The sequence below is a fragment of the Periplaneta americana genome, chromosome 3 (assembly GCF_040183065.1).
Source record: "Periplaneta americana isolate PAMFEO1 chromosome 3, P.americana_PAMFEO1_priV1, whole genome shotgun sequence".
NCBI lineage: Eukaryota > Metazoa > Arthropoda > Insecta > Blattodea > Blattidae > Periplaneta > Periplaneta americana.
In genome coordinates, this window is record NC_091119.1 from 24,298,902 (window position 1) to 24,325,357 (window position 26,456).

At 35.5% G+C, this 26,456-nt stretch overlaps 1 protein-coding gene across 2 annotated transcripts in view; it reads left to right on the top strand.

Annotated features, from left to right (window-relative positions):
- Window positions 1-6,720: 6,720 nt before the first annotated feature.
- Window positions 6,721-26,456, top strand: part of LOC138695858 (X-linked interleukin-1 receptor accessory protein-like 2) — a 43,605-nt gene continuing 23,869 nt past the window's right edge. Inside the window, exons 1-3 of one of the 2 annotated variants that reach the window (XM_069820151.1) lie at window positions 6,721-6,803; window positions 21,199-21,377; window positions 22,766-22,867. In XM_069820151.1, the coding sequence (XP_069676252.1) occupies window positions 6,742-6,803; window positions 21,199-21,377; window positions 22,766-22,867 (343 nt within the window). In that variant the 5' untranslated portion in view covers window positions 6,721-6,741. Of the gene's footprint in view, window positions 6,804-11,052; window positions 11,457-21,198; window positions 21,378-22,765; window positions 22,868-26,456 lie in introns of those variants that run through there. The other variant, XM_069820150.1, reaches the window with a different exon arrangement.

The window sequence follows — 26,456 nt, forward strand, 5'->3', positions numbered from 1 at the left end:
CATCTTATTAAATAATTATAATTTCATTTGTTGCAGTAGTTGTGTAAATTGTGAAGAAAATACGTTAAACAAGCCAACAATGAAACTGTTCCCATAGCAATCAAACGTTTTCTATGAAACAAATGAAACTAAATATATAACTAAATAAGATACCAAACTTTCAGAAAAAAATAACATGTTGTCATTTAAAAATGTTGTCGATGATATCACATTCTGTACAATAATAGCTGATTTTTTTTTCTAAAATTTTCCTTTTAAATTATCAAATTTAACGTGTTCGAGCATTAAAAAAATGAGTTATTTTAGTTTTATTTGCATTATTCCTTACTCATGAAAAATCCTGTAGGCCTCTATACAAATTACCAACCCACAAAATTTAAAAACAATTGAACCAAAACTATAGAAAATGTCAAATTCAGTCTCAGTGTCCCTTAAAGGGACTCTATTCAGGTGGAATTGTGTCACGAGGACCAGGTTTTCCCTACCCATCCCTTAGTCCGATCCAAGAGGAGTGGATTCTAATAATATAGCCAATCAGCCATTGAAATCGATTCTTTCCTTCAGTTACCGTACTTTTTATTTATTTTGCCGCACTCTGCAGTTACAGTGGCGACTCGTGATATTTTTTGTATATAGGATATGAGATTGACGACTGATGACCAAGGCAGAAACTAATATTAATAATAATATAATATTGGTAATAATATTAATAATAATAATCCGTGGCGCCACAGCCCTTGAAGGACCCAGACAGACCAGCCGGCTGCTGGCCTCACTTTCACATGCAGAAACAGAAGTAGACGATCATCCAACCAGAATGGGGTGTCGTGTGGTTAGCACGATGATCCCCCCAGCCGTTACAGCTGGCTTTCGCAATCGGATTTCGCTACCTATCGTAGCTCCCCAAATGCATCACGATGCTGGGTGAGCACCGGTCCCATACACTGGCCAAAATTTCATGAGAAAATTTCTCCCCCAAATAACAATAATAATAGAGCATGCAAAATCAATACAAGTAGCCCTATGTTAGTCTTTGACTCACCATTCTGGAACTGGCAATTTATTTGTAGTGAAGTTCTATTCTCCTCCCCTTTTAGTTGTGAAGATGGCTCCTAAGCCATTGTACTGCCCGATATTTACCGATGCTCCGTCGCACGTTTGCGCAATTAATTTCTTGCTACAGTTAAATTCTTCTAAATGATCAAATACAACTTCAGATATTCTTTCGGCTGTCCTGTCATCTGAAAGTCCTGTTAATTCTTGTATTTATTACAGCTTATTTTATTTATTTTTATGTAATTTTGTTTTTTATTCATTTTACTTTTTATATTATATCATTTTAAATTATTTATTGTTTCGTTTATTCTATTCTTTTAAAATGATCAATGAACTGCATTTAAGAAGGTTACAAGGGTATTTGAAAATTCTTTTTGTAGTCTCTGAGAGGGTCTCCATCACCCAGAAAGAAGGATCGTATTATTAGGATACGCGGTCATATCCTCAAACGCGGTTAACTCAAGTAATACCCCTCCCTCCGCACTCACCCCTGTTCACTAACTTCACAGCTACAAAAGATATTTGGATGGTTCCTCGGAAATTATTTCTGAATTGTGCAGTGGCGACAACTCACGACAGAAAGTGGAAGCTTAAAGGAAATTATTACGTCGGGACGCATTGAAAATCAGAATCTGTAACTAAAATGTTTTCTATCCTCAGAGTTACGAAATTAAACTGTAGGATCATCCTCATATCCTTCATGGAGTAATCGCCACTGTGTATTGTCGGACCATCGGATCTGTGCCCCTTCAGCGCTGTCGTCGTTCTTGGAAAAGTTAACGCCTATACTCACTCCATTCCACCCGCTTTCCTCCCACCACGTTAAACAGGAGGCCACGAACCTTGCCAAATAGGGATGTCGCCAAACTTCCGTCAAATGATGTCATAAATAACTGGTCCTCCATGCGACAATATTATTTATTTTTTTTTAATTGGGTTATTTTACGATGCTGCATCAACATCTAGGTTATTTAGCGTCTGAATGAAATGAAGGTGATAATGCCGGTGAAATGAGTCCGGGGTCCAGCATATTGGATTGAGGGAAAACCCCGGAAAAAAACCTCAACCAGGTAACTTGCCCCGACCGGGAATCGAACCCGGGCCACCTGGTTTCGCGGCCAGACGCGCTGACCGTTACTCCACAGGTGTGGACACAATATTATTTCTTTCAATCAAAATACATCTTGTATTTCTACATTTTTTAAACCTAAATCCCATGTCTCGAATCACTTTCCGTAGTTTTTCTCTCCAACCTTGGAAATTATTACTTCTCTCGCAAGCTTCAGTAATTTCTTCAATGTTGAAACTTCTTTCTGAACGGTATAAAGTTCTTGTATCTTAAAATACATCGGTTCATATCATTTACAATAATTAAAAGTTCCATTGGTCTGTTCTTCACTGGTGATACTAGCTTTTCATCTCCTGCACAGACTCCCTCTCTTCTGATTTTCTTTATTAGGAGTTCTGACCTGTCTATATAAATTACATAAAATGTTGTATTATTAGTATTAGTTAAGTAAGTAATTTTAATACATAATGAATTCAAATAAAATAAGCCTCACCTGTGATATCAGTTGCTCTTTTCGTTGCCTGATTTATAGGAAACAGATATTGACCTGTTTGTTTCTCTTCATCGCAAAATGCTATTACGTACTTGCTTAATAATATATGCAAATCAAGCTTTCAGGTATAACTCCCTGTAAAGTTGATTTGAATAATTTCGAGGGAAAAATTGTTCCGGATACCCGATACCCGGCTCCGGAACAATTTTTCCCTCGAAATTATTTTAATAATATTTCTTTCGCCACTCCGTGCTACAGTATTCATGTTGAGTTGACAACACTGGACTGCAAGTGCAAATATTGTAAACTGTCCCGCAAGAAGGCCAAAATTGTGAGTAGTGACGGACAGAAAGGGAGAGAGATAGGAATGCAGAGAGAGAAATGAATTACCGGGGCTGAGAAGGAATTAGAGTTCAGTTCGCATATCTTACGGGGGCACAGATCCGATGGTCCGACTGTAGTTACGTCTTTAGTACAAAAGGCTTTCAACTTTCAAGTTCCGTTTACCTAGCTTTTGTGGCGATGAACGAATTCTGACTGTATGTTTGACACTTTCATGGACGAAAATGAATCCGGACAACTGAATAGGTCTATATATGGTATGATCATGTGTTCTAGCATTTGATGCACATGTAGAAATTATAATATCGCAGTTCAAATAAAGTGTAACCGCAGTTCTTGGCTGTCCTATCGAGTGGAAAATAATGCTTATCTTTCAACTTCTAACCTTTCGCGTATAACGACATGAAGACAAAATTCCAGATTTTCTGTTTTGGACTGTTTTATTAATGAGATAAACTTTGATACTTCTATTTCTGTTCAGTAAATAGAAAAAAAAAACAGTTATGTCGACGACATTTGTATATCAGTTCACTTCGTAATTTTCAGCGAATTGATAATTTAAATTGGCACATCTTCTATTCTGTTAAACAGAAGCAGTATGAATCCTAGTTTAGTTAATTTGTCTTTACAGTTCACCGTTTAGGACACTGAGAATTCTATGGGTGTATAAATAGGTAGGCCTACTGTGGAAAAATTAACGAGTAGATGAACTCAATCATTAAAATATTCGTATAACGAAGGTGATACATGCTTTCTCATTATACAGGGCTCCTACAAAAGGCCTTTCCGGTTTCGAACACATGTAATTTACGTTCTATGAATCCGAGGTGCATGAAAATAGCACCAATGGAAAGAGAAACTCAAAATGCTTATGATGAAGGATGGGTAGAACGGAGAAAAATTCTCTCCGGCACCGGGACTCGAACCCGGGTTTTCAGCTCTACGTGTTGACGCTTTATTCACTATAAACTATTATACTATGAACAGTGGAATGTAACGCAGCACATTGACGTCATTGTTTACATTCACAATACCTATGTCTGTCTACTATGTTCAAGGAACTCTATAGTCCAGTTGTGCGTAAATTGGTTGCTAAAGTGTCCCGGATCCTAAGCCTAATTATAATCAATATTATTATTATTATTACTAGCCGTACCCGTGCGCTCCGCTGCACTCGTTAGAAATAAATATAAAGTAATTACATAATTAAAATATGACATTTGATCCAGGGAACATTCGTGTTTGATATAAGGATAAATCGTTTATTATATTACTTAATTTAAATTGTATTTGCATAATTAAAATGCGATCATTTTGATCCAGAGACCACTCATTTGGTCATAAAAATTATTTTAGGAAATACAGGAAACGAATGTAGAGAATAGCCTATCAGGTTTTCTGTGCATAAGAAGCTACTTTAAACCTTACTTGACCTCGATTCACTCAGAAGTTACTGTAATAACATTATAGCATTATGTCCATCTAGAGAAACTATACTTTCCAATGGTGAATTAATAATTAATTATACAAATCGGTTAATTTAGCTTCTAATATTACTTCATACAAACACAGAAACGTTATCTGTAGGCTATCTTTCATAGCTTTCGATTGTTGCTGTCCAAGGCTCCTTATAGACGAAGTCATTTGTTTTTTAATTCATTACACGGCCTTAGATGCCAGTTATTTTAATTTTAAAACTCATTTATCTCATTAAATATCAGTCCTATCAAAATTTTCAAGGAATAAAACTTATCGAAATTATTTTTAAAGAAACTTGTGTTATGTAACATTTTCCACAAAAATCAATAATAAGCGAGATATTTCGATTTATTTAATTCAGGTCCCCTTTATAACCCCTCTTTTAAATAATGTATTTTGAATGCCATATAGCCTAAAATCTAAGTTACAACGAGCTTAATTTATATTCCAATTTTCATCGAAATCCGTTCAGCCATTATCGCGTGAAAAGGTAACAAACATACAGACAGACAGACAGACATACAAACAAAAATTTCAAAAAAGCGATTTTCGGTTTCAGGGTGGTTAATTGTATATGTTAGGACCAATTATTTTTGGAAAATCGAAAATACCAGAAAAATTTCGGCTACAGATTTATTATTAGTAATAGATTAAGGAGCGGATTTCTATGTAATTAAATATTATTTTTGCGTGTGATAAAACACAATTAACAAAGTTAAAAATTCCGAACATGAAGTTTCAAGTTTAAAACCCGAATTTTATGTCACATAAAAACACATATTTTCACAAAAAAAATTATGTAAATACATAGGCTATTTTCAGGAAATCTATTATAAACACATAAATCTTGGAGTTTTTTTACTTAAATAATTGTTTTTACAAGAACTTTTAAACATTTTAAAACTAAATCAATTATGTCACTCAGAGGTACGTTATATTTTTAAGAATTCTTAGTTGCTTCGTGTTTCTAAGCGCTGTGTGGTGTATCCATGATCCATTTTTGTAATAGTATCGCCACAAGTTCTGAGAACTGCTAGGCAGCATATCAGTGTTATTATTAGAGAATAAATTAACATGGACAAGGAGGAGAGAGCTTGCAACACATAATTATGAATGTTTATTGTTGCTGAAGATGATTTCATTTCACGTTTTGTTTGTGAAACACAACAGATAAGAGTTCGGGTATGAACATTATTTAATTTAAACAAATCTCTCGCCTCTCGCTCATGTCCATCAAGTAAGGCAATACGTCTTGTTGTGATTCCCTGTTATCGGGCTTGGTCAATCGATATCCTTCGAGATATACTGAAAGATGGTTGTTTAAAAAGCGATTTGGCTTTCCTATTAGCAAATCTAAGCTTTTTGTGTGACACCATAAAAAAACTCGAAACATAAAAAAATCTGTTGTCTGAAACAGGGAGGTGCGTGCCATGGAAATTAAACTAAACCTGCTAACAGGTTCAGAAGTACAATTACTAAGGGACAAATTCCAGAATGTGTTTGGGAAAAACAGTGGATATAAAAAAAATGTGTAAAGTTGCTCAACTATTGGAGGGTGTTGCTGTAGGTGAAATTGACGGTGTTTGTGTTTGTGACATTCCTCTCTTTAAATATGCACGTCTGACGTCTTGTGATATGGAAAGATCGTTTTCACAGTATAAGTCGTTGTTCAGAGATAATCGGCATGCATTTGTGATGGAGAATTTGGAGATGACCTTTGTTGTTCACTGAAATTCTCGGCCAACTACTAGCACTCAAGGGTGGTTGGTGAGTACCTAGTAACATTTTTTTTTCCAAGCTAAGTAAGGTATTTTTGTCATATTAAAAAAAATATTTTTATTTTTATTTTTAGCACATAAAAAATAAATATATTTAAATTTTTTAGCACATAAAAATCCGCTCCCTAATTATGATCATCATCTTCCTCATCGCCACTAACTATATCATTATGATTACCATAGGCCTATTATTAATCGCCATCTTTTACTATCATCACTACCTTTATCATCTTAATCATCATCGTCGTTGTGACCACACCACCCCACCACCATCACTTGACTCTCTTTTTATGTTGAAAACGTCGCTAAATAAATTTAAAAAATAAAGTAACAAAACGAAGTATAATTCCATAAGAAGGAAAAGATTACCTGTGTACAAGGTCAACAGGACGATTATGACATGAATGTATGAAATTTCCTGGAGTTAAAGTTCTGTGCAGATTGTTAACTGGAAGGTAGCCAAAGCGGAGAATTGAACTGTCAGTTGTGTGTTGCGCATGTGAAGATGTTGGTAGTGGTGTCTTATGCCTTTACATCTTAGAACTTGTTATTGTTTCTGTAACTACACAGACATCGAACAGGTTAGGTAGGTTTGCCGACAACGAGTTTTATTTTTGTTTGGGTATTTAACACATCTCAGACTGTACGTCAGCTTCGCGAAATGTGTCACGTGTTGTACCACATAATATTGTGTTATTGGGCACACATATCAATTTTTAACTATGTGCGACAAATGTTCAGTGGATTAAATTTGTATTATTTATTGCCTCGGTGAGTTTAGCCTGGTTTCTGAAAAGAAATACAATAACATTACGCAGAAGTGTCTATGTTTACTTACTTACTGGCTTTTAAGGAACCCGGAGGTTCATTGCCGCCCTCACATAAGCCCGCCATAGGTCCCTATCCTGAGCAAGATCAATCCAGTCTCTATCAACATATCCCACCTTCCTCAAATCCATTTTAATATTATCTTCCCATCTACGTCTCGGCCTCCCCAAAGGTGTTTATAAATAATAATAATAATAATAATAATAATAATAATAATAATAATCATCATCATCATCCGTGGCGCTACAGCCCATGAAGGGCCTAGACCGACCAGCCGGCTGCTAGCCTCACGCTCATATGCCGAAGCAGAAGTGGACGATCATGTTTATTTTTTTTAGTAGGTTATTTTACGACGCTTTATCAACAGCTTTGGTTATTTAGCGTCTGAATGAGATGAAGGTGATAATGCCGGTGAAATGAGTCCGGGGTCCAACACCGTAAGTTACCCAGCATTTGCTCATATTGGATTGAGGGAAAACCCCGAGAAAAACCTCAACCAGGTAACTTGTCCCAACCGGGAATCGAACCCGGGCCACCTGGTTTCGCGGCTAGATGTGCTAACCGTTACTCCACAGGCGTGGACATGTTTATAAATTATTGTAAAGAAAAGAAGACTTATGACAGCAAATCAGATGCGAAATACGGCACCCTGTAATAATCGATTTGAATATAAAATTTTACAGAAATTTCACTTTGTCCACGCAGTGTTTTTCGAACTGAATAAACATCTTAAATTGTCCTTTGATTAGTAACCCTAAGGCGACAGCCAAAAGAAGTTGCAGAAAGTATATTCCTGAATGCGGAAAAAAATTAAAGGAACTTCAGATCCCTTTCCAGTTTGTTACAGCTAAATATAATAGCTACCATGAAAAAATATTTGATCTAAAATAAAATAATTAATTAATTTCTGCCACCCTCACAATCACATAAACACTTGTACGGTATAAGTAATGCAGTATTAGTTTTGCGAAAACGATTTGAACTTGCGAAAAATAAATTTGTGTTTATCACGAAAATAGGTCTACTCTCTCAGATATTAGAGCTACGAGTGAAATCTTCAGGAGTATTATTATAGGGGCCATATTCATAGACATTCTTAGTGCGGGCTTCCGGTGGATGATCAGCGAACTAACGTTTTTCGTATTCATAAACCAGTGTTAGCGATATGGCATGATATGAATCCTGTACAAGTAATCAGTCGATAGCCGGGGCTAGTTTAGCACGCTCGTAGCGCGGGCTAGCGAAATGTCTATGCATAGCACCCTAAAAGTTTAATGGTTAACCACAGTCTAGTATATACAGTCACGAAGCTCAATACGTGGTAAATATGCATCCATAAATAGTTGTTAACCACTAGGATCGCTAATATCGCCTCATTACAGACAATGCGAAATAGTACTGGCACAGTCTATTGTTCCTAGCACCCTCACAACTCAAGCTTCGTGACTGTATATACTAGACTGTGGGTTAACACTGCAAGCTGGTATGTTCTGAAATGTGTCGTAGTCTATGTAATGCTTAGGCCTAAGGTTTCTATTTTAAATAAGGATATTGCAAAAATGAATCTGCCTTCCTGAAAGCGACTACGCCTAGTCTTTCAATAATGTGTAGAACGTGACGTGTAGAACATGTGATGTTCTTATCACATAATGTTCATAAAACTATGTATATTTGTTTTGTTAAACAATGCTAATAAACGTTAGAATAATATTATTTATAACCAAAAAGATAGGCCTATTGTATTAGCAATGTAGCGATTATTAGGTTATATGAAATTGACAGAGGATATATAAGTTAGGCCTAAATGCTTAGATAAAACCTGGAGTGCAACAATTTCGATACAAACTTCCAGGAATTTTTTAGAGCAGCCACAACTCCGGTCTTCTAAAGCAGTGGTATTCAAGTATGTAAAAATGTTGACATATTTTATTATAGGTGTTGACAGTTATTGTAGTTTACATATTTTCTTTTATGCTCGACCATGCCGAAATGTAGTAATTATACACTTGGTAATAGCCCTTTAATGCACCTCATTAAAGTATACCTATTCATTATAGTTCAGTTGTTCAGCCAATGAGAAATCACCATTGTACTATTATAAAAGCGCAAGTATCGATTATTCTCGGATATGCAATCAAAAGACAACTAGCGAAAAGTCACGGAGGCTGGAAATCCAATACTGTCGCAGAAGGTTATGTTCTGTTACTATAATAATTAGCGTTAATTGTAAATAATATTCAAATAAATTCAATTTGTCATCTCGTTTTTCAATTCTAAATCAATTTCCAGGTTATATCAAGACTAATGTTCATGTTATTCTCTAGATTATATCAAGGTCAATGACATTCGTTCCTCGGAAAAAATCAATACTTTCGCGTCTGCGCACATCTCACAATTTAGAAAGTCAGTTCCCCTCCTCACTTACATAACCATAACATGAATACTTATGAATAATTTCAAGTTATAAATATGGTCGAGCATAAAAAGTCGTATGAAACTTGCCTATAACGGTAATTAAGACGCTCGTTTCATAAACAAACATACTCGCGTCTTAATTACTACCATTATAGGCTCGTTGCATAATGTACTATTACAATATCAACTCTTGTTTTCCCTCGCTTGAAGAAAATTTTACTCAATTCATTAAATTATTACTATTATTATTGCATCAATATGTTGTATGTACAGTAATAATTTACTTACTTACAAATGGCTTTTAAGGAACCCGAAGGTTCATTGCCGCCCTCACATAAGCCCGCCATCGGTCCCTATCCTGTGCAAGATTAATCCAGTCTCTATCATCATACCCCACCTCCCTCAAATCCATTTTAATATTATCCTCCCATCTACGTCTCGGGTCCACACCTGTGGAGTAACGGTCAGCGCATCTGGCTGCGAAACCAGGTGGCCCGGGTTCGAATCCCGGTCGGGGCAAGTTACCTGGTTGAGGTTTTTTCCCCGAGGTTTTCCCTCAACCCAATATGAGCAAATGCTGGGTAACTTTCGGTGCTGGACCCCGGACTCATTTCACCGGCATTACCACCTTCATTTCATTCAGACGCTAAATAACCTAGATGTTGATACAGCGTCGTAAAATAACCCAATAAAATAAAAAATAAATCTACGTCTCGGCCTCCCTAAAGGTCTTTTTCCCTCCGGTCTCCCAACTAACACTCTATATGCATTTCTGGATTCGCCCATACGTGCTACATGCCCTGCCCATCTCATACGTCTGGATTTTAAGTTCCTAATTATGTCAGGTGAAGAATACAAGGCTTATTGTAGGGATTCGTAACAAGCTGTTTTTTACGGTGATGGGTTGTTAGCCCTTCGCCCAACCCCCAAGCTGGAGGACCACCCCTTATCGGCTGTCCGCGACTGCTTATTCAATATATTCGCAGCTACCCTCCATATCTGGAGGCCGTCTCCTCTATCCGCAACGTGAGGACGCGCCATGCCGTGGTGATAGGGATGCACCATATATGGGATAATAATAATAAAAGGTAAAAGGTAAAGGTATCCCCGTAACATGCCATGAAGGCACTTGGGGGGCATGGAGGTAGAGCCCCATGCTTTCCATGACCTCGGCACTAGAATGAGGTGGTGTGGTCGGCACCACGCTCTGACCGCCTTTTACCCCCGGGAAAGACCCGGTATTCAATTTTATAGGAGGCTGAGTGAACCTCGGAGCCGTTCTGAAAGTTTGGCAAATAATAATAATAATAATAATAATCAATTAGTCTTTTGTTATTTTTTATATAATTTCAATGCAGTTTCGGGGTACGAAGGTAAAACAATGCATTTTGAGAGTACGCTAGCTTAAAAGATTGAATAGCACTATTCTAGAGGACAGTTCAATTCGCGGTTGTGTTTTCTGAGTTACCGCTAGAGCGGCTTCTGATGAGGAAATATTTTTAGACGAAGATATCAACATAGTAGCATAGCAAAGTTCTAAAAATCGTATTTCAAGCTCTAATGAAGTCGCATACGCGCGCAGTTGCGTATGTTGCATCACAGCTCCAAGGAAAACCGCAAGTTCATCTTTATCTTTAACGGACGTTGATATATAGCAGCTATTGCGAAGCAGAACAAACTGGCTGTCGCGTGTATCGGTATTAATTCGCTGCGATCTGAGGAAGTGAGGCGTTGCAGGCCAGTTACTCGATAACAACTGGCGCAGCATGGACGAAAAGCTCCTCCGCCTGTCAAAAGTGCCTTTGCAATTCGCGTTTTTAATGTTAATGTTTCATTACATTTCGGCAGAAGTTAGCAATTTTTGTAATACAACTCTGTTTGAGACAAACAGTACGGGATTGCAATTTACAAAAGAAGTTAACACTTACGACTATGCTATAGTCGATCGCTACAAACAATTATCGTGCTGTGCAAAAGGCTACACGAACATCACATGGTAATACTTGAATAATATGTAATGGCTTCTTTTTAAGAGTTAAAATATAAGAACAGTATGCCATACGTAAAATATAACTGGATTCTTGTGGTATGTTTTATGTGTGTATTAGAGAAAAACGGGGTTTGTGACCTGTAAAGAAAGTGACTTTCACAAACTGTTGCTGTCGGTGTCGCGCAACAGTGGAAGGTGTAAACGAATCAGTGGCGGGAATTTTAAATAGCTATGATGAAATCTTCATTTTAACTTCGTGTAAATAACAAAGTTTTAATCTCCTACGGTGTATGTGAAGATAAAAATCAATTGAATGGGTTATTTATGAAAGGGCCTAAGTAGCTAATTTTGTGAAAATGAGTTTGTAATGTAATACTGCTCTTTGGGTGCAGATACATAGATTTAGATATGAAGAGGACTAAGTTTCACACTCTATAATGCTGAGTAGAATTTATGATACAATTTTTATTTCAGCCTTAATTTCAAAATTTCGGCCAGTAAGCAGTTTTTCTTAAATTGCTATTTAATTTAGTATTAAAGACTTAGGCCTTTTCATAAATAACCCATTCATAGTGTGATAATAGCACATTATGCAAAGAGCCTATAATGGTAGTAATTAAGACGCGAGTATGTTTGTTTATGAAACGAGAGCAAGCGAGTTTCATAATTTTCATACGAGCGTCTTAATTACCATTATAGTCAAGTTTCATACGACTTTTTATGCTCGACCATATTGATTTTTTCCGGCAATTGGTGAAATGAATTTGCGGGAATGTGCTTTGTGAAAGACTGGAAGATGACGGTGAATTGATGTTAATTTGTGTGTTGTTTTTCTCAACTGAGTTTAATATTGTCTAATCTCGCGCTAGTTGTCTTTCGATTGCATATCCGAGAATAATCGATACTTGCGCTTTCATATTGCTGCAATGATATTTTCTGATTGGTGGAACACCTGAACTTTAATGAGGTCCATTAAAGGGCTGCTACCAGGTGTATAATTACTACATTTCGGCATGTTCGAGCATAAAGAGACAATTACGATTTTTATTCATAATACACTACCTATAATACGAATTAACCAGTGGTGTATTTCTAAACAAAGTAAGTGTCCTGGTTCTGGAATTTCGATAGTACCGGTAGTAATTGTCTTCGTCGTTTCCATCATTGTTACAGATCTCGGATTTTATCTCTGCCGGTGGGCGATGTCGTAACTGCGGTGGAGAAGAAAAGGGAAAGCAGCGGTTGTACTAGTATTTAACAATGACAAGCGTTCGAATCCCAACTGCCAGCGTTCGAATCCCAACTGCCATTCACCGGCAGAGATAAAATCCGAGATCTGTGCCACTATTTGCGCAGGAATATGTATGACATGTCAGACGAAAATACATGAGTTCGAACCTAGATATAGGGGTTGTTAGATCTGCGGAGTAGACCTCATTATGAAATTGTTTAAATATGAATAAAATATAAATTATTATAAATGCAAAATTTAACGATAATATGAAAATCATAAAAGTGCCCTGGCGCCGACGAGCCTCGAAAAATTCATATATATTAAACAAGAGTGGTGGTAAAGAGCGACCCTGTTGCACTCCACAGTTTATTGATTTCCAGTCAGAAAATTCTGCCTCTATTTTTACTGCTATTACATTAGACTTATATAATTGAAGACCTCCCTGGAAAAAAAAATGTCACATCAAATTATTGAAATATACGTAATGAAGGTGGAAAAGGTAATTTTAAAGCATTTATTTATAACAATAAATTATTCCATTCAATGGCTGAATAATCTTGTATCCTTCATTGGTCAAATGGTTGTGATATTAAATATAGGCAGACGTCTCCAAAAGTCTACTCGCGAGTAAGCCCCTGAACGGAACCGAAGCCAGTACGTAATGAGCGCGCTCCGCCTCACCCATCCCCACTTGTACTGTAGTCAATGTTTATGCGAAAACGAAGAGCAGTGGCGGACTGCCATTATCACTGTGTTGGTCGGCGTGTTCCACCTTTTCACAATGTCTTCTAATCATGGACGTAGTACATTCAAGGATGAATAGGAAGAGAATTTTTTTTTGAGTTAGTGGGGAGAATGTGAGAGCTTAATATGTTCGAAAATTCTTAAGGGTGTGTTAAAATTCAACATGCGCCGACAATACTCGACTCTTCACATTAGAAAGACAAAAGATAGAAATGACAAATACTGTATCATACAATTACAGTCATGTTCGACATGTGAAAATAATTTATTTTGGGGCTATCTGTATGACTGTTGGTTATATATAATAATCAGTATATTACAATGCGTTTACACTCAGTTCCGCATGACAAACATATAGTTTTTCGTTTAGTTTTAGGTGAAATGCGTAGGCCTACAAATATTTTGATAAATATAAAACGAAAAAATACAAACACAAATCACCCCGTGTCCTCAGTCTTAAACAAAAAAAAAAAAAAAAGCTTCTTGCTAGCTATGTTCTAGCTTGGAATATTGGAAAATCAATGAAGCCTTTTACAGACGCATCATTTGTAAAATCGTGCACACAGAACGTTACTAAAATAACAAAGTCAAAGTTTAAGAAAATCAAAATGTTTCCAATTAGGCCTACAGTTCAGAGAAGGAATTTCAAGATTGCAAATGTAATTGAATCTGAAGTCGAAACCACAATTAACCAGTTTGTTTGTAGCTTACTCACTTGCATTGGACGAAAGCACAGATAGAAATGACAAAGCTCACCTAGCCAATTTCATCCGAGGAGTTAATGGACATTTTACTGCCTGAATGTCTTCTAGATGTAATTACAAAATACAACTGGAGGCCCTGAAAGGCACCATAGAACAGAAGAGGTTGAATTTGCAATGGCTTGTGTCTATAGCAAGAGACGGGGCTCCAGCTTCATAGTATGTCAAAATAATATACAAACGTATGATATTTCTTATTCTTTTGATATTATTTGTAAACTTAAACAGGCCGTTGCCACGATCCCCCACTGATTGCTCCCATCTGTTGAGGTACGAGTCTCTTCCCCTTCTCTAGCCTTACAGCACACTGTGTTCGGCGGGCAGCATTGAGAGCACAAATGACGATACGCTTTTTGGAGACCTCTGAATATAGGCCTAATAAAATATGCCCCTGAAATAATTTTCCTTTCTCCTGAAACATGAATTACAGTTTTGTTGGTTATATCATTATTCGGGAGGATTTCCATTGGAAAATTGTATGTATTATTTGATTTGGAGTTTCATCACCTGCTAATATTTCTAACAACTACTTCTCATCAATACGAACAAATGCCATATGAGTTTCTTTATTAGATTCTTTATATATTTTTTTTTAATTGAAAGCTTTAGTTGAAATAGTGATCAGCAAAAGATCTGCTCTCCCAGTAACCATTTTATTCTTCATCAAATTTTCATAATGAACTTCTAGTTTTCTGGCTATACAGGGTGATTCACGAGGATTTACCGTCCCTTACGAAGCTTATTTTCGAAGATATTCTGAGCAAAAAATGTCATATAAACATTTGTCCTAATCTCAATATTTTCAGAATTACACCAATTTGAAGTTGTTTGTAAAATACCATTATTCTTGAGTTTTAAGGGTAAAATAATATTGCAGATAATGAATAAACTATGCAGGAGTATCAGTTCTTTCATTAGGTAATATTCTGAAGTTAGAAATGTGTTGTGAATTCCATAGTTGCTTCGTACAGATTTTTTTATCCGATTTTTAACTACAAAATTGCATTTTCTTATGCATTTATCACAAAAATTGTTATAAATCACGCCACTCTTGTAAATTCTTTAATATATACATTAGGATGCATAATTAAACTGTAAAGAATCAAGTTCCTAAAGTCGTATGATTTGTAACAATTTTTGTGATAAGTGCATATGAATGATGTAAATTTTAGTTAAAAATTTAAAAACAAAATCTGTAGAAACCAATTAACAACACATTTTTGGCTGCAGAACACTAGCAAATTTAAAAAAATGACACTTCTTAATAGTTCATTCTCTATTTGTAATATTTTTTACCCTTAAAACTAAAGAAGAAAAGTATTTTACTAACAACTTCAAATTAGTGTACCGGTAACTCTGAAAATATTGAGATTAGGATAAATGTTTATATGACTTTTTTGCTTAGAATGTCTTCGGAAATAAGCTCCGTAAGGGAGGTAAATCCTCGTGAATCACCCTGTATATCATTATAAATATTTTATATCCGTTGTTGAGAAGACTTATTCCTCTATAATTTTCACAATCTTTCAGGTTTCCCCTTTTAAAAATTGGTACAACAGCAGCTTTCTGTCAAGATTCTGGTGGATCTTCTCTTACCTACATTCTATTTAGTAAATGAAGAATCTTTAATATGAGACTCCGATCTGAATATATGAAAAATTCAATGTTAATTCTGTTAATATTCATTGCAGCCATTCTGAGAATACAGATAGTAATGTAGAATAGGTTTGGAAAAAATGGTAAAGTGGGCCTTTTCGGCACTTTTTAAGATTAGTAATAGTAATAGTAATCTATTCAACATAAGATTTTTACAATCTTATTTCTAGGTCTTAATCTAGTTTCTGATTATACTATAGGCATATTTATGAATTTGTAGCTTTGTTATTGCAGGACATCTGCTGTTATGATTTAAGATGAATTGTACCTAAGATAGTATAATAATAATAATAATAATAATAATAATAATAATAATAATAATAATAACACCAACAAAAACAACAACGACCACCTCTGTGGTGTAGGGGTCAGCATGCTGGTCTCTTACGCAGAGGGCCCGGATTCGATTCCCGGTCGGGTTGAATTTCCTGGTTGAGGTTTTTCAGGGTTTTTCCTCAACCGTAAGGCAAATGCCAGGAAATTCACGCCACAACATCCCTGAAAATCACCGGCCTCATTCATCACCGAAATCATATTCATAACAAATCAGTAACATATATACAGTCGCCATCTAGTTCACAACAATAGAACCAGTCTCAACAATAGTACACAGGCCTTTGGATTTCAACCAAAGATTAACTCGCGATATGGCCAAAGATGTTAAAGCGAGTATAAATAACAGCGAAGGGGGGGGGGGAAATAATAATAATAATAATAATAATAATAATAATAATAATAATAATAATAATAATAGAAATGTTCTTAAGAGCAATAACGACCTATATGCCTTCACAATTACGCATTAGTAGGCACTTTCATGCAAGGTCTAAAGACATAAATTCCTCTACAGTATATGCCATATGATGCAGCAGCAACCTGTTGACTATGCTTTTAAACTTCTTTTGTTTACTACTTATTATGGAACTTGGAATTTTATTATACATGTTTATGCCTCTATGTAAAATACTTTTAAGACTTGTGGTAATTCTATGAGTGGACAGATGGATACGACTTGATGTTCTTGTTTAATACATGTGGTAGTCTGAATTCAATTTGAATTTTGCTTTGTTTTTATGAATGAAAGACACTGTTTCTAGAATGTATATACAAGGCACTGGCAGAATTTTGAGTTCTCTAAAAATTGCTTTACTTTCCGACTTTATAGGGGGTTGTTTCATAATTTTTATAATTTTCTTCTGTAGCTTAAACATTTCCGTAATTTTGCTTGTTGCGTCCCATAATGGTATACCATACTGAATCTGGGAATGTATATAGCCAAAATACATAGATCTGAGAACTTCATTAGAGGTTGTTTTGCTTAAAATTCTGAAAGCATATATATAGCGGTTCAATTTTTCTATAGTTTTCTCAACATGATAGTTCCAGGTTAAAGCAGAGTCAATCCAGATGCCTAGAAATTTTGTATTTTTAACTTCCGTTATGTCTTTATCATTTATTTTGATAGGAGTAGAATTTTGATCGCTGTTATTGTCTTACTAATATTCAGTTGTAACTTATTTTGCTGAAGCCAGTTTTGGAGGTAGCCATTGCTCTGACTGACTGTATTTAGCAACTCATTTTTATCATTAGAATTAAATAGCATATTTGTATCATCAGGAAACAAAACTGTCTTAGCAAAAAGTATATGATGTGGGAGATCAATGATATATAATAAAAAAGTACTGGTCCAAGAACTGAGCCCTGCGGAACACCGTGCTTCATAGAGGTGGAAGTCGAACGTATTGTGTTTATTTCTACAAATTGTTTTCGACTGTCAAGATATGATTTAAACCAATTACCTGCTAGGCCTCTTATACCATATGACTCTAATTTAGCTATTAATAGATCATGGTTTACCATGTCAAAGGCTTTACTGAGATCTATAAAGAGACCAAGACTATTTTCTTTCTTATCTTTTGCTTCGAAAAGATTTTCATTGAAGGAAAAGAGAGCATCGTTTATTGTCTGATTCTTCTGAAAGCCAAATTGAAAGTTTTGAAAAACATTTTGCGATACAAGAAAGGGAACTAGCCTGCTATACATTATTTTTTCTAAGATTTTTGAGAATACTGAGAGCAATGATATTGGTCTATAATTTTCCATATTTTGTTTGTTACCTTTTTTAAAAGACAGGATGGACTTTTGCTATTTTTAAATATTCTGGAAAGATTCCCATCGATAAGGAGTTGTTACATATATCAACTAGGGGCACAGAAATGAGGGGTGTACAACTTTTTATTACATAGTCTGGTATTCCATCGGCACCACATGAAAATTTATTTTTTAGGCACCGAATAGTTTTGGTGATTTCTTCATTATTAACAGGGGACAGAAATTCTGGCAATATCAATTATAAAATTGTACTATATTCATCATAATAACTCAATATGATATTTACTGGAAACAGACAAAATTAAGTGTTGTCGGAAAGCTCTCAAGTGTTGTCGGAAAAATTCACCATTAAAATGGGACACACTCATGGACAGGAGAACGCGAATTCGATTATGCGCACTGTTCAAAACATACAGAGGTGAGCCTGCCTGGAGAGAAATAAAAAATAGGTTGCAGCCGCCAAATTACTCTTCAAGGAACGACCACTCATATAAATTGAGGGAAAGAAGACAGAGGACGGACACTGAAAAGTTTTCTTTTCTCAATCGTACTATCAGAGATTGGAATGCTTTACCTGCAGACTTACTAAAGGCTTTACCAACAACCAAAAATGTATTTAAAAATAGGCTTAAGGACTTTACTAATAAACGGTAATTATACACAGTATTTAAAGGGTGTAAATGATATTTTGTTATTTAAGTGTTGTATCAGTGAAGAATTATGTTGTGTCAGTGAAGTGTGTTGTGTAAGTGAAACGTGTTTTTGTCAGTGAAGCTTTATAGTTTATAGTGGCAGTGCAAAGTATTTGAACAGTGAAATGTTTTTGAAGTGTTAGTGAAATCAGGATAGAATCAGTGAAATGTGTCGTAGTTCCAGTGCAGTGAGTGAGTTGACAGCGAAATGAGTGTAATGTTGAAAAGTATTTGTGCAGATATGAACATATCATACTCGTGGGTTTTAGTTCGAACTTAGGTTTAAGATACAAATTAGATTTATTTTAAATGATATTTTAAGTGATCGTGCTTCATTTAATTTAGGATATTCCCTGTTATTATTATTATTAATTATTGTTAGTATTAATTATTAATTGTATTTTTAATTAATAAGTTTATTATTGTCATTATTGAGTGTAATTGGTTACCACTGCCACCGGGTATATACCCATTGCAGTGTGAATAAATACATACAAACATACATTAAATTGTTGTTTATGGTCATGAAAAGTAACGTTATGATAAGTTCAAGTTCAGCCCATAATGTCCCTTCAAGGCACGGGCCTCTTCCTAGGAAGACAGCTGATTAAGGTGATCCCGGTTAGCCATGCTGGGAAGAATCTTCCTTTAAGTCGTAACACTTTTTGCACGTGTTCTTTTAGTTTCTCCCTTGCTGCTCTCTGGTCCTCTGCGATGCACTCTTCTGTGTGTTGTCTCATTGTGGGATGTTCTGCGATGCTGTGCTGATATGCTGCTTCCACACTGTCCTCTCTCTGGCAGCTGTTGTCCATCAGTTCCCAAAGGTATTCCTGAGATCGTCGACCCAACGTATCCTTTGACGCCCCACGCTCCTTTGTCCGGACCTGGGGTCCCAGACTTTCGCCTTGTGAGTCCATCCGCTGGAGTTTAGCCTCATGATGTGGCCCACCCAACTCCATTTCAGGTTTCTGCTGGCAGTTACTGCATCATTTATTTTTGTTTTTATTCTTAGTCTCATTTCGCATTCTGTCCTTCCATGTGACGCCTAGTATCTTTCTCTCCATTCTGCTTTGGCATACTTGTAACATGGTTCTGTCTCTCTAAATAGTGATACATAATTTTCATTTTAAATTTAGAATGAATAGAATTGGATACTTTAAAGTAGAAGGGTGCAAAGTGCCAAAATGAAACATTGGGGATAAGATAAAAAAATGTAGCTATAAGAATAATTGTACACATATTTGTGTCATGTTTTTTTTTACTTATAGAAAACAGCAATAGTACAGTGTTTACTCATTAATAATAGTGGTGTGTAAAGACATTATTTCTCCATATTTAATTATATAACACAGATTGTGAACAGGGTTAAGTAATGGGTACAGTTGCAGTAGAATGGTGCAAAGTCCAATACCTATTTTTTCCTATTCTGGAGCAATTTTTACTCACAGATCTGCCTGTAGAACTGCCTATGCTCCTAATTTGGAAGATAGGGAGTCATTGCTAGTAGATCCCCCTTCTTTTCTTCAGTAATTTCCCTATTTTATGCTTTAACCTGAAACAATGCTGACTGCACATCTTTCATGTTTTTTTTTTTCCTTTTTAAGCACTTTAATGGTATGCACTGCTTCATTATCATGGGACTATTTCGCAGAAACACTACCTGCTTTACTAACATCACACTGAATGCAACATGCCTTAGAGATATTCAAGTTCTTGATGGAAATTTGTTGATCAGCAACATCTTGCATATTAAGGAAATATGACTCTAGCATTGAAACGGTTTGAAATGGTTTTACAACTTTAGAGTCTTGTACGATTTTAAGCAGGTCATTAGGAATGAAGGCTTTTGTCACTTTCTGTCGTTTTTCAATCAAAGCGAAATCAGAATCGCATTGCAAGAAACTGTGGCTGCTGAGAAGGAAACATTGTTCTATGTGCTCAAATAAGCCAATGGCAACTAAAAAGAGACACATGAAAACCATTACACGATTTTTGTTTTCAGCTGCACAGTTATCAGATTCTTCTTGTTTGTTATGTCCTTATTCATCAGTTTTAGTACACATGAGGCAATCTCATTGGCACCTCTACTCGCGATGCTTTCATCCCACATACACATATAAGACTGCATTGTATCACATGCATAAACTCCAAAGTTATAACGTGAAAGCTGACATCTGTAAAACATTTCGCTGTGTGTAAGTTTGGGCACAAACATGACCTGTTGAAGATCCATTGCATTCTATGATGCAGCTCAATAGGGCACTTACTGGCTGACACTGCATGGTGCTGGCAACGTAACATCTAAATATCTCGCTTAAGAAACACAAGTGGATGTAGCCTCTTTCATACATCATCCTCCGAGGTACATTGCACTTTTCTGCATAATAATTTCGTTTTCTATGATTTTGGCACTTTGCACCTTTCTGCTTTAAAGTATCCAGTTGTATAAGGCATAGAATAATGAGATAGAATATTACTTCCATTTCTATTTTAATTAATGTACGCTTTTTTATTGGAAATTTAAATTAGGTACCTACTGTTTGTTACAGGTATAAAGATGAGAAACTGATTTCTCCAACTAACGAAAATGTTACATTTCATTTTTACTTCGAAAACAATCAAACTCTGGCTACAAAAAGAATAACAGAATGGGATAACGGTAATTATACCTGTAAAGTATACAATGGAAGTGACTTCATTAAACGTGATATTCGACTGAAAGTTTTTCGTAAGTATAATATTTACATTTTATGTAAGCCAAATAATAGGATCATTATAATACTAAGTTGGGTGCTCCTGTTATGGTCATGTTCCTGATATGGCCACCCTCCTATTGTGAGTTAGTTAACCAAAAAATCCGCTAAATCGCAGCAGCATCCAGTGAAAGGGCATCCTGGTATGACACTTGATCGTTTTCCATCCAGTCAAGTTAAGCGATATGGCATCAGTTGCCTGTTTTGCGGTTTTCATGTGACCTCTTCTTATTTTTCTCTGGTAAGTCTCCTTTGTTTTATGATGTTTTTCAAAGACTTGTTTCATGAAAACCATCGTACTCCATTCAGTTTTTAATGTTCTGTTGATTGGTGTTGTAGTTGATAGCGTATCTTTTACGAGTTATTCATAATCAAACGATTTTCGTGAAAGCTTACCTGCTCCTGATATGGCCATATCAAATGCACCATGGCCATATCAAATTCACCATGACCATATCAAGTTCATTTCATTTTTATTTTTTCACCTGACAAATTTACATTCCTTATAGCTGGGATTATGCAAAAGTTTTGTGTTTTAAGAAAAACAACTTAATTTTTTATGGAAAAACCTGTTTTGACTACACTTTTGAATTACGGTATATAAAAAGATTATTAAGTGTCATTTTTATTCATTTTACACCAAAATTATTTAATTTTAACACAACTGCGCTATCAAACTGAAAACAATCACGATTTGTAGAACATGGAACAAGGGTGGCCATATCATGTGCACATGTTCCTGATATGGCCACTAGGTAGACTTTTGGAATTTGGGACTTTTTGGACAATTAAAGCTATTTTTATGGGGAAAGGAAATTGTTTTAAGAAAGTCCATTAGACTGAGAACGAGTAAGAAAAAAGTGGTTTACATTTTTTTCAAAATGGCGGCTAGAAAAATTCTCAAACCTTAGCATGGCCATATCAGGAACACCTACCTTATATGTTGTCGTCTTGTACAGGTGTCACATTAAATAACATGTTATGTAGGCCTGCGATTTAAAATAAAAAATGTATTCTCATGATATCAAACATAGGCCAACGAAACCTGAGTTATTTTTAGGTTTAAGTTGATTTGTGGTGGTGGGGGGGGGGACGGAAAAACACACACACGAGGTAGGCTGCGTGTATAATACTCGTACATAAGTTTTTGTGAGAATACCGGTACTAAACAAGAGAGTGAATTGTAAAATGTCAATTATCATTTACTATGACAGAAATGGAGGATTTTGCATACCGGTGTATAATTTATGATTTAGAAGTTTAATTTTCGTTCTCCTTACCAGATTTAATGTGTATTTCCCGTTAATATAAAATTACTTCAAATAAGTTGAATATTAATTATTATTATTATTCTTTCAATCAGCTGAAGAGAAATATCTTGGAAAAGCCTTACTTACATACATATCTGAAGATCAGTATGCCCAAATAGGAGAGAGCGCAAGATTTTTCTGTGAAGCATATATAGGTAAGTATAATTTATTATCATGTTGTAAAGATAAAAATATCCGTTTAATTACGTTCAGTGCATCAATTCTCCAATCAAACCATATAAAATTGATTTGTTAATAATAATAATATTTCATAAGTTGTAAAAGAAAAATATTTCCAATTTATTGTTAGGTTCACGATCCATTTTCAACTCCTGGAAGACAGTCTAGAAGAGCTCTTTATTAGACGCTTGTATAATTTATATTGTACCGAGAATAAAACCTTATTATCAACTGCTAATTTATGCAATACCGGTATCGGTATGTTTTCTTTTAAAATCTGACTCAAACCAGCCTATTATTAGAGTTTTAATAGGTTCCTCATTTTGTATTCTTGTGCTTAGGTATCATAATATATGTCGTGGTTCATTTTACGTAGCCTAATGCTTTTTGTAAAAACACTAGTATAGGCCTATATACAGGGCCTCTGACAGAATTTATGGGCCCCTATGCAATACTATACTCAGACTCCCTTGAAAAAGTACCAATTACAAGTTACCAGTTATTCTAACCATAATAATTATTTGCAAAATAAATAAAAGAGAACTCCATACACAGATACGAACCTAAAAATATACACTTTTATTACATTGAAACCTTTTAGCAAAACTTCACATTAACACAATATATTATATTCATAAAACATTATTCCTAAACACCTGTAATTTCTAACTTGCAAACTACTCTCCTTGGCTTCATTGATGCAAAATCATCAATTATATCATCAAAATTTAAAAACCTAGCAAGATAACTCTCCAGACTAAGGAGATCAAGGTTGCTCTGTCGTTCTTGACACATTGTTTATCTGAATACGGTATATTTTTTATTTTCTTCATTTTGCTGAAGGGTCTTTCAGCATCAGCAATTGTCACAGGAATTGTATAGAATATTCTACTGGCTGACCAGTTTTAATTCCCTCAGACTATTTAGGAGATTCATAGGTTTCAGTGGGGTTGGTTCTAAATTAGAGGCATGAATTGATTTTAAATATTTCGGCTCATCACTGATCTCTTTGTTAATGTCTTCATAATATTTTTCAGGATTAAATGTTAAGTACAGAAACGCCATTTCGTAATTTCAATTAAGAAACACGCCAAACGAATTAATTATCTTTACACCAAAAACGGATGCTCCCTGGACCAAACTTTTCACGCAGTCTAGCACCCATATTAATATCTTCTAATTTTTTCTGTCTCTCCTTGTGCTTCTCAGCTCCCGACTTATGCCTGTACTTGTCCATTGTGCAGTTAAACTGTAATCGGTAACACTAATGAACAGAATTTACTAGACAAACGACAACGAAAAGGCGAAAGTTTCGACACGAAACATACAATGTACTGAAAAGGAAACGTGATCCCGTGACTTCGGTTTGGAAGAGTCCACTAGCATATTGTGGTGGGCCAGCCAATAAATAATTGAACGTGTTCGGTACAAGTAATGGGAACATAGTTCAGGCAAATGCCGGGACTCTCAAGTGTCGTGTAGGTGAATGTTAATGCGGGAAACCGATATTCTATTATATAAAAGTCAAATATTTACATATGAAGTGGTAATTTGCATTAATTCTACTATTGTTGAGTTACTATGTCAAATTTATGTAACAAATATTCTTACAAAATTTTATAGTACCCGTATGTATCTACGAATAATTATTCATAATAATAAAAAGTAATCAAACTCACTTAAGCTGACGAGCCCTTATTGCTCATGGGCCTATATGCACTCGCCCCCTTTGCCCCCCTGCCTATATAGTTGCAAGAAAATTAAAGAATAATATTACCTAATACAGGCCTACCATGTCTGTGAGTGCATACTCACTCAATATCTGGATTTTAATGGTAGGTCCTGTGTCCTGGATTGAATTATATTTGTCCCAGAATAAAAAAAAATAGAAAAATCCAATTTTTTGTTCATTTTATAAAGTGCTTTTTTAAAATTCTTTATTAATTTTTCAAGACCTACCTACCGACCTATGTCGTTGTTAACACCGCCTCCTGCTGGGTAATTTTCGGTGCTGGACCCCGGACTCATTTCACCGGCATTATCATCTTCATTTCATTCAGACGCTAAATAACCTAGATGTTGATACAGCGTCGTAAAATAACCCAATAAAATAAAAAAATAAAAACACCGCCTCCTATAGGGTTCGAATGAAATAAAAACGATAATACTATAGCATGTAACTGAGTGGAAACGTTCACTGATGATGAGGACAATAGTATGTATTAGGTCTATACTTACTTACAAATGCTTTTAAGGAACCCGCAGGTTCATTGCCACCCTCACATAAGCCCGCCATTGGTCCCTATCATCATATCCCACCTCCCTCAAATCCATTTTAATATTATCCTCCCATCTACGTCTCGGCCTCCCCAAAGGTCTTATCTACACCTGTGGAGTAACGGTTAGCGCATCTGGCCGTGAAACCAGGTGGCCCGGGTTCGATTCCCGGTCGGAGCAAGTTACCTGGTTGAGGTTTTTTCCGGGGTTTTCCCTCAACCCAATATGAGCAAATGCTGGGTAACTTTCGGTGCTGGACCCCAGACTCATTTCACTGGCATTATCACCATCTCATTCGGACGCTAAATAACCTAAGCTGTTGATCAAGTGTCGTAAAATAACCTACTAAAATTAAAAAAAAAAAACCAAAGGTCTTTTTCCCTCCTGCCTCCTAACTAACACTCTATATGCATTTCTGGATTCGCACATATGTGCTACATGTCCTGCCCATCTCAAACGTCTGGATTTAATGTTCCTGATAATGTCAGGTGAAGAATACAATGCGTGGAGTTCTGCGTTGTGTAACTTTCTCCATTCTCCTGTAACTTCATCCCTCTTAGCCCCTAATATTTTCCTAAGAACCTTATTCTCAAACACCCTTAATCCCTGTCTGTGAGTGCATATTCACTCAATATCAGGGTTACCAGACATCCTAAATTTCCCAGTATTGTTGGATGTTCTGGATTTTAATGGTATGTCCTGTGTCCTGGATAGAATTATATTAATTGTCCCGGAATGTAAAAAAAATTAGAAAAAAATCCAATTTTTTGCTCATTTTTATAAAGTTATTTTTTTAAGCTCCTTATTAATTTTTTTTAAGACCCTGTTCAACCTATGTTCAATGTCGTTGTTAACACCGTCTGGTGCCTCCTGTCGGGTTGGATTGAAATAAAAACGATAATACTATACCGGTAGTATGTGAGTGAGTGAGTGAAAACGTTTACTGATGATGATGATGATGATGATGGTTATGAATGTAGTATGTATTAGGTATTATATACCGATAATATCTTTATTCTTTAATCTCTTTGGAAGTTGAGTTATTATTCATAGGATTTAAACAATGTATCATGCATTTTTCCTGTATAGGTCAGAGTGTAAAGTGACATTATTTTTCCACACTTTATCAATAATTCAAAGAAAATTTCATAATCTAGCAAAAATTTAACAAAACTAAAAATTTAGGCAAACCCTATATAATTGAAATACATAAAAACGAATAAAATCAACTGTATTGCAAATTTAATTAATTCAAATGTGTATTTACGTTAAGGTATGCAGTATCAT